Consider the following 8708-nt stretch of genomic DNA (forward strand, 5'->3'; position numbering starts at 1 on the left):
AACCGTGGGGGCGGAGAAGGGCGGATCGAGGCTTGCGTTCGAGGGACAGGCGATCGTGTGGTGTACGTCTACTGTACCTGGCTACACGGTGGGAGGACGTCGAGGGAGGTTTCCAGATTACGCCACAAAATCCGGGGTTCGCTGGTTGAGCCACAAAGCCATGCATCGTATCGGGACGCTCGTGCGGCGTGCGTTGGCCGAAGATGGAAATTCTGGCGATCGCGATACGATTTCGGATGGTCGTGCGGCGACATCGCGAGGATCACATCGCGGAGATGGAGGGATCGCGGACATCGCGGAATTTGCCATGGAGGATGTAATTGGAATTTACGCCCCTACGTTGGATTTATTTAGCGTAGGGGGTTATGTGAAAATAGGTCGTGCCACCCTTTGGAGATATAAATATGTGGCACCTAGGAAGGGGGCGGAACGTTTTGGACTCTCGGCGAGTTACTATTCACGCATGAACAGTACTCATGCCCCGGGGTTCCACGGTTCAGTTTTGCTCTCTCCGGTCTAGCCTAGGGTTTGAATTCTAGTGAGAGGTTTTTGTTGATCTCTCCGATTAAGAGAGGGAGGATGTTCGGGCGGAGGCTAGATGCACTTTTGTAAGTTCAATTACTCAATTTAATCTTTCATCTATAATGATTGATCTTGTGCATCTCGATTGGTTCTTTACAATTCTCGTCAGCATCTGACATAGTCTGCTTGTTTTATTTTTATCTCAAGATCCGTAAGTCCGATTGACGTGATTCTAGTTGGGTTAGTTTCGTAATTTCATCTAGTTTAATCTGAAAAAATTTTAGGTCGATCGGAGTTACGGATTTTCGTCCACATCAGGTTTACTAGGTACATAGAGTTCTGGCCAGATTTGAAAAACGTGATTTAATTAGGTTTTATGTTTAGGGGAAGGGTTAGAAATTATTTTTTGCTTCCGCGACCATTCACCCCCCCCCCCCCCCCCTCTGGTCGCCCGTTTCGATCCTTCAATTGGTACCAAAGCCGGTTTAGGTTTTCTATACCTTAATCAGTGCTGAAAGCTATGGCGACCAATGAAAAGTTTGATGTTCGCGCTCCGTTTTTTAATGGGACTGATTATGATTACTGGAAGGCACGTATGACCAACTATCTCAAAGGCAAGTCGCTGAAGCTATGGAAAATCACACAAAATGCCACATATGTGATTCTAGCTGAGGAACCGACTGACGCCGCTGAGATCGGGCTTCTTGAAACAAATCATCGCGCTGTTGCTATTTTACAGGCTTCTATTTGTAAAACTGAATATGATCGGGTTTCTAGTGAAGATCTCGCTTATCAGATCTGGGAGAAACTTAGAAAATATCATGAAGGCTCAAACACTGTGAAAAACCGAAAATTTGAGATTCACCGAAAAGAGTTTGATGCTTTTTGCCAATTGCCTAGTGAGTCTATTGATGACATGTTTGCACGTTTTCAAGTGATTGTTAATAAGATGAAGGCCATGAATAGCAATATGCCTTATGATGATCATGCTAGGGCTCTCAGATTATTACATTCACTTAATGATGAATGGGATATGAAAGTTGAGGTGATCGTTGAATCTGTAGGTTATGAGACTCTCGCCACTGATGAGCTTTACAGTAAGCTCAAATCAAAAGAGATCGAAATTGTTTCTAAGCGTAAATTGAAAAATCCCACATCTGCTTCTTCTGACGTTCCAATGGCTTTGGTTTCTGGAAATAAGACTAACACTAATGCTAATCCAAATGTTTCCAGTTTTGCTTTGTCTTCTTTGTGTCATGTTGCAGATGAGGAGTTGGAGGTGCTAGATGATGATCAGCTTGTACTGCTCTCCAACAAGTTTAAGCGTGTGTATGACAACAGGCGTAATAGAAGACGTTCAGATGGCTGCTTCAACTGTGGTGAGCGAGGACACTTTGCTGCTGATTGCCCAAACAAGCAGAGATCTTTTGAGCAAGGCAATAACTCCTCCAGGCGCCAGGAGAAGTTCAGGGAGAGGAAGAAGAAGAAGGATAAGCAATGGAAGAAAGGCGGACAAAAATACTCTGACAAGCAAGTCGCTAAGGCTGCAAATGTTTTGTTATCTTCTCTTGGACAGTATGTTTCAAGTGGCTCGTCAGACTCTAGCGATTCAGATTCCGAGGATGAGACACCCAAGAAGAAGACAGACGGACTTTGCTTCATCACTGACGCCGGCATCAATGGTGGGATATGTACTATGGCCTTGGAGGGTGATGCATCAACCGACAGCAACGATGAAACTTCTGATGATGAGGTAGATACTTCTGTAGAACAAAGAATAACTAATTTAACTAAAATTGTTCATAAGCAAAATAAAGTGTTGGCTAAACTTAAAACTGATTATGATAAAACTTGTGCTGAACTAGCTACTCTCAAAAATGCTGCATCTAATCCTGCTAAACCTGATGAATGTGAAGAATGCTCAATTCATATGATTTCGCTTTCTAAATTGCAAACCAAGTATTCTTCCATTATTGATGATCGAGATAAACTTTATGCTGAACTAAATGAACTTCGTTCTCGGTCAAATTTGCTTGGTACTTGTGTTTCTTGCCCGCTTCTGAAAGTTGACTTGGATAATGCTTTATGTCGGGTAAAAAATTTTGAAGAACACACTTGTCCTGATTTGCCGGTTTGTTTAATTTGTCCAACTTTACGATCTAAATTAAATGTTGCTAAATCACATATTGTTGAGTTGGAAAAACACACTTGTCCGGTTCTTCCTTCATGCCTAACTTGTCCTAATTTTGTTGTTAAAAATAATGATTTAAGGGCCAAACTTGCTGATTTGGAAGAAGAAAATAAGCATTTGAGAACTATTCTTGGTTGGTGTTCTATTCATGAGCCTCAAATTGGTATGGCTATTGCTCAAATTAAACGGGGTGAGCGTTTTGGTCCCGGTTATGACTTGAAACATGTTTTTGGTGAAAAAAGTGGACCGCCTGTTGATGAGAAGAATCCACCTTTGGCTAAATATACTGGACCACCTCCTAGGAAGGGTTTAGGTGTCACCTCTGATGGGTTGCTGCTTGAGACATCTAGATCTGCTCCTAAAAAGCAGGTTTGGGTGCCTAAGCCAAAACACTTCAAGGGTGTACAAAATACTAAGCCAAATGGTTCTTCTTGTGATCATTTTGCTAAGCCTGTTTTTGTTGCTTCTAGTTCTAATGCTGAGGCTTCTTTCGCTCCTGCACGCAAGCTTTATCATTGTGATTTTTGCAGTCATGATGGTCATCTTTATGAGTTCTGTTATCGGAGGATGCGTGCTGAACGACGTGAGCAGTACCCCACACGTGGTACTCATGATCGTCATGTTTTTAGATGTGAGCAGTACCCTGTACGTGGTACTCATGATCGTCCTGTTTTGAGACGTGAGCCATTTGTTCGCTCTTCTGGTTTTCGCTCACGTACTCGTGCTCTTGCACAACATCGGGATGACAGACCACGTTTTCCCCCTCGTGGTTCTCATCGTTTTTTTGAGAACTTTAATTTTGCTAACGCTTCTTTTGAGCAAGTGGCTCAGCACTGGTTTTCATTACATTATCCTAACCCCAGTGTTGAGTCATTAGCTCACCCTTGCTCTCGTTGTTGATTGCAGGTTGGAGGCGAGGAGGACATATGGATAATGGACTCCGGCTGTTCGCGCCACATGACCGGAGATGATAAATGGTTCTCCAGCCTCACCCCCACGAGCGTAAAGGAAAACATCACTTTTGGGGATAAAAGTCAAGGTAAGGTAATGGCGCATGGCTGCATCAAGGTAACAGATAAATACATGTTAAAGGACGTCGCATTGGTAAAGAATTTGCATTATAATTTGCTGTCTGTTTCGCAACTTCTTGAGGATGATTTTGAGGTTCGTTTTAAGAAAGGAAATTCGCGTGTTCTTGATTCTGCTGGTAACCTTGTTTGCAAGATTTCTCCTTTTAGACGGATTTTTAAAGCTGATTTTTCTAAATCTTTTGGTGAAACTCGCTGTTTAGTTGCTCATGGTTCCCCCCTGATTTGGAAGTGGCATCGTCGGTTGGGCCACTTGAGCTTTGATTTGCTTTATCGTTTGAGTTCATTGGATTTAATTGATGGTTTACCGAAACTCAAGTTTGAAAAGGATTTGATTTGTGCTCCCTGCAAACATGGAAAAATGGTTGCTGCTTCTCATGCACCTGTGACTCAGGTGATGACGAGACGACCGGGTGAACTGTTACATATGGACACTGTTGGTCCAGCCCATGTTCGGTCTGCTGGTGGGAAGTGGTATGTGCTCGTCGTTGTGGACGATTTTTCTCAATATTCATGGGTGTTCTTTTTGGAATCTAAGGATGAGGCTTTCTCATATGTTCATGATCTTGTTCTGAAGCTGAAAAATGAGTTGTCAAATAATGCCGTTAGAGCAATTCGTAGTGACAACGGTACGGAATTTAAGAATTCTCGCATGAAAGCTTTTTGTTCAGAACAAGGTTTAGATCATCAGTTTTCCTCACCTTACGTTCCTCCCCAGAATGGTGTTGTTGAGCGTAAAAATCGTACGCTTGTTGAGATGGCTAGGACAATGCTTGATGAACATAAAACTCCTAGACGTTTTTGGGCTGAGGCTATCAACACCGCTTGCTATGTTGCTAATTGCATTTTTCTGAGAGCTTTTCTGGGAAAACATCTTATGAGTTGAGATTTGGTCGACCTCCCAAAGTTTTCCACTTTCGAGTTTTTGGCTGCAAGTGTTTTATATTGAAAAAGGGAAATTTGGATAAATTTGAATCGCGTTCTTCCGATGGGTTATTTTTGGGGTATGCCTTGCAAGGGCGAGCGTACCGTGTGCTTAATCTTGATACTAACCGCATCGATGAGACATGTGAGGTCACCTTCGACGAGACAATGCCTTGTTTTTCTTCTGCTTTTGAGTGTGCAGGTGATGACAAGATCGGGCAGGATATTTTTGAGGATGAGAAAGAGGAAGATGGATGTGACGACGACGATGATGATGCCCAGCCTGCGATGCAGGGGGAGCCTGGCGCCCAGCCTGAGCAGGCGCCCTCCACCACTTTGGAGGATGGACCATCGCCGACACGTACATCTACAGCAAAGCCTGCAGCTTCATCGACTGTTGATCATGTACTGGCTGTAGTTGAGGGGGAGGCGATTTCAAAACGTACAGCACCACGACACATTCAGAATCGTCATCCTGCCAAGAACATAATAGGTAATTTGGATGAACGCACGACAAGGAACAGAGGTATGAAAAATAAAAATTATTGTGTCTTTGCGCATACTGCCTTTGTTGCCTCTTTTGAACCCCAAGATGTTGGACATGCTTTATCTGATTCTAACTAGGTCAATGCCATGCATGAGGAGTTAGAAAATTTTGCACGGAATCAGGTTTGGGTTTTGGTTGATCCTCCTCCTTCTTGTAAACCAATTGGAACTAAATGGGTCTTTAAGAACAAACAAGGGGAAGATGGTCATGTTGTTAGAAATAAAGCTAGGCTGGTTGCTCAGGGCTTTTCTCAAAAAGAGGGTATTGATTATGGTGAAACTTTTGCTCCTGTTGCTCATTTAGAAGCCATTCGTATTTTGCTTGCATTTGCTGCTTCATGTGGATATAAGCTTTATCAAATGGATGTGAAAAGTGCTTTTCTGAATGGTTTTATAGAAGAAGAAGTTTATGTTAAACAACCGCCTGGTTTTGAACATCCCAATTTTCCTGATCATGTTTTTAAGTTGCAAAAGGCTTTATATGGTTTGAAGCAAGCACCTCGTGCTTGGTATGCTAGATTGAAAACTTTTCTGCTTAAAAACGGGTTCAAAATGGGTTCAGTTGATAAAACTCTTTTTCTCCTCAGGCAAGGAAATGACACTTTAATAGTTCAGATTTATGTGGATGATATCATTTTCGGTGGTTCCTCTCATGCTCTTGTGAAAAAGTTTGCAGATGTGATGAGTAAAGAATTTGAGATGTCTATGATGGGCGAGCTGAATTTCTTTCTTGGCTTACAAATAAAACAAACTTTGGAAGGTACATTTGTGCATCAGGGAAAGTACACGAAGGATGTCCTGAAGAAGTTTGCGATGGATGATGCGAAGCCAATTTCTACGCCCATGCCGACTAGCGCTGCTTTGGATGCTGATGAGGATGGAGAGCCCGTGGATCAGAAGGAATATCGAAGCATGATTGGGTCGCTGCTGTACTTGACTGCTACGAGGCCAGATATACACTTTGCTGTGTGTATGTGTGCTCATTTTCAGGCATCCCCTAGGACTTCTCACCGTCAGGCGGTGAAGCGCATAATGAGGTATCTTCGATTTACTCCTGCATTTGGCCTTTGGTACTCTGTTGCTTCAACTCTCAGTTTGTGTGGTTATTCGGATGCTGATTTTGCTGGGTGCCGTTTGGATAGAAAGTCTACATCGGGTACTTGCCAATTTTTGGGTTCTTCGCTTGTTTCTTGGTCCTCTAGAAAACAATCTAATATTGCTTAATCTACTACAGAGGCTGAGTATGTTGCTGCTGCTAGTTGTTGTTCTCAGCTTTTATGGATGATAGCTACCCTTCGCGATTTTGGTTTGTCGTTTTCTCGCGTTCCTCTCTTGTGTGACAGCACTAGCGCTATAAGTGTTGCAAAGAATCCTGTGCTTCACTCTAAGACGAAACACATTGAGGTTCGTCATCATTTTCTGAGGGATCATACTGAGAAGGGTGATATTAAGCTTAAATACATTGATACTAGTCAGCAACTTGCTGATATTCTGACTAAACCACTCGATCAAACCACGTTTGCACGTTTGCGTGGTGAGTTCGGGGTGTGTTACCCATTCTAGTATCATTGTAAGTTGCTTCAGTTACATATGCCTTATACTTGTTTTGGCTAGTTTGCGATCGATGCTTTTGGAGAGGTTTGAATGTTTTGCTTGACCAATTTTTATTTTGAAAACAGCACAGATATATACTTAAAAATTTATGTTGGGCTATGCTTGCTTTTCTGGATCTAGTGACTTGTTGAATACTTGACATATATCTTGCTCATGGTTCGGTTGTCAGCTTCTTTTAATGGGTTTTCACTGCAAATGTAACTCACAATGCAAGTTTTAACTTGGGAGTGCATAGTATGGTTGCAAATGATCTACTTGCTTTCCTGAGAATTTAAATATGGGCACAACTCTGATTTTTCCCATGTCCCTACTGGTTCTCGCTCATAATCAAAATTAAACAAACTGGCTGGGCACAACTCTTGCTTCCCATGTCCCTGCTGGTTCTCGCTCATAATCAAAATTAAACAAACTGGCTGGGCACAACTCTTGCTTCCCATATCCCTGCTTGTCAAGCTCACAAAAGCCAGAATTAAATATGACAAATGCATGCATTTGTGGGCGTTGCAGTGAACTTTGACTGAAGCTGTGTATCCATCGTGTCAGCTTGCTATATGTTTTGTCTTCAGCTTGGCACTAATTTTGGAATATGCATGTTTTTGCCTGGCTAATTGGTTTTTTCAAAGAGATTTCAGTTCTAAAATTCTATTGGTCATGGCATTGTGTTGCTCCTTCTCTGAGTAGCTCGTGTTGCTGGTTAGCTTTTATAAGTATTTTGTATATGTCTCAGAAGCTTCGACTTGTGCTTTTCTCTAAATTGGTTCCTTGTATTTTATCTTGATGGAGTGCTTTGTCAACAAGGGGGAGAGTGAGTCACAAATTCATTTTTGTAGGGGGAGTTTGAAAGGTCCTTGTTTGGTTTTGGTAATTGAGTGACAACCTAGGTGGACTAATTGTGTTTATGTGAGATACACAGATGATTAGTCCACAGGTACATGTGTGTGAGCAACATATGCCATGAAGGTGAAAATGGCTTGGAAATGTTGCAAAGCTCACACATGTGATGATGAAGGAGCTTAAATGCACATGAGACATGACATTGAGTCATGTGATCAAGGTGAAGAAGATCAAGACAAGACTTGGCTTGATGGACCGGTTGCAAGCGTGAAGGGCAAGTCGAAGGCTTTGGAGTGATGGACCGCGTGGCGGTGAAGCTTGAGCAAGACTTGGCGCCGATGGACGATGGCAATGGTGAAGAGCAAGTAGAGTCAAGATCGATGAACCAATATGATCATGTGATGATATGAAGTGGATCATATCATTGTTGATCGTGTTGGTGTATGTGTTGCATTGACATTGAAGGAGATGGAATGGAATGCGCAAGGCAAAGGTATAACCTAGGGCATTTCATTTCACCGGTCATAGGTGTGTAGAGAAGTTTATGACCAGATTTAGGATAGATGGCCGTACTATCAAGAGGGGCAAACTTATTTGCATTTCGGTCATATAGTGCCACTCGAGTGATCTAACTTTGCATTGTCGCTAGGATCGAGTGGCGTGGCAAGTTGAGTGGCTAACATCCTTTAGGAAATGATTGTGAAAATGCTAACACACATACACATAGTGGTGTACACTTGGTGGTGTTGGCACATTTACAAAGGCGGTGGTGTTTGCAGGGTTGAGATGGATTCGGCGTTTTCGGGAAAATGGAATGCCTATTTTCTATTTGCGCCGGATGCAAATTCTGGTGGTTAGCACATTGGTGCAAGGGTGAAGAAGTTAGAAGTGAAAACGAGTTGGTCGCGAAGATGCCGGCATCGGTCAACTGACCGGACGCTGGATCTGAATGCACCGGACGCTGGAAGGCTGCGTCCGGTCAGGCTGAC

The 8708-nt window shown here is 42.8% G+C and overlaps 1 protein-coding gene across 1 annotated transcript; it reads left to right on the forward strand.

Moving 5' to 3' along the window:
• Window positions 1–1042: 1042 nt before the first annotated feature.
• LOC136470673 (uncharacterized) lies at window positions 1043–6295 on the forward strand. The gene is made up of 9 exons (XM_066468430.1): window positions 1043–2614; window positions 3083–3358; window positions 3620–3757; window positions 3866–3920; window positions 4005–4430; window positions 4928–5251; window positions 5576–5780; window positions 5859–6200; window positions 6262–6295. The coding sequence occupies exons 1-9, from the start codon at window positions 1043–1045 to the stop codon at window positions 6293–6295; spliced, it is 3372 nt and encodes a 1123-aa protein (XP_066324527.1).
• Window positions 6296–8708: the final 2413 nt, after the last annotated feature.

The sequence above is a fragment of the Miscanthus floridulus genome, chromosome 8, assembly GCF_019320115.1.
Source record: "Miscanthus floridulus cultivar M001 chromosome 8, ASM1932011v1, whole genome shotgun sequence".
Taxonomy (NCBI): Eukaryota; Viridiplantae; Streptophyta; class Magnoliopsida; order Poales; family Poaceae; genus Miscanthus; species Miscanthus floridulus.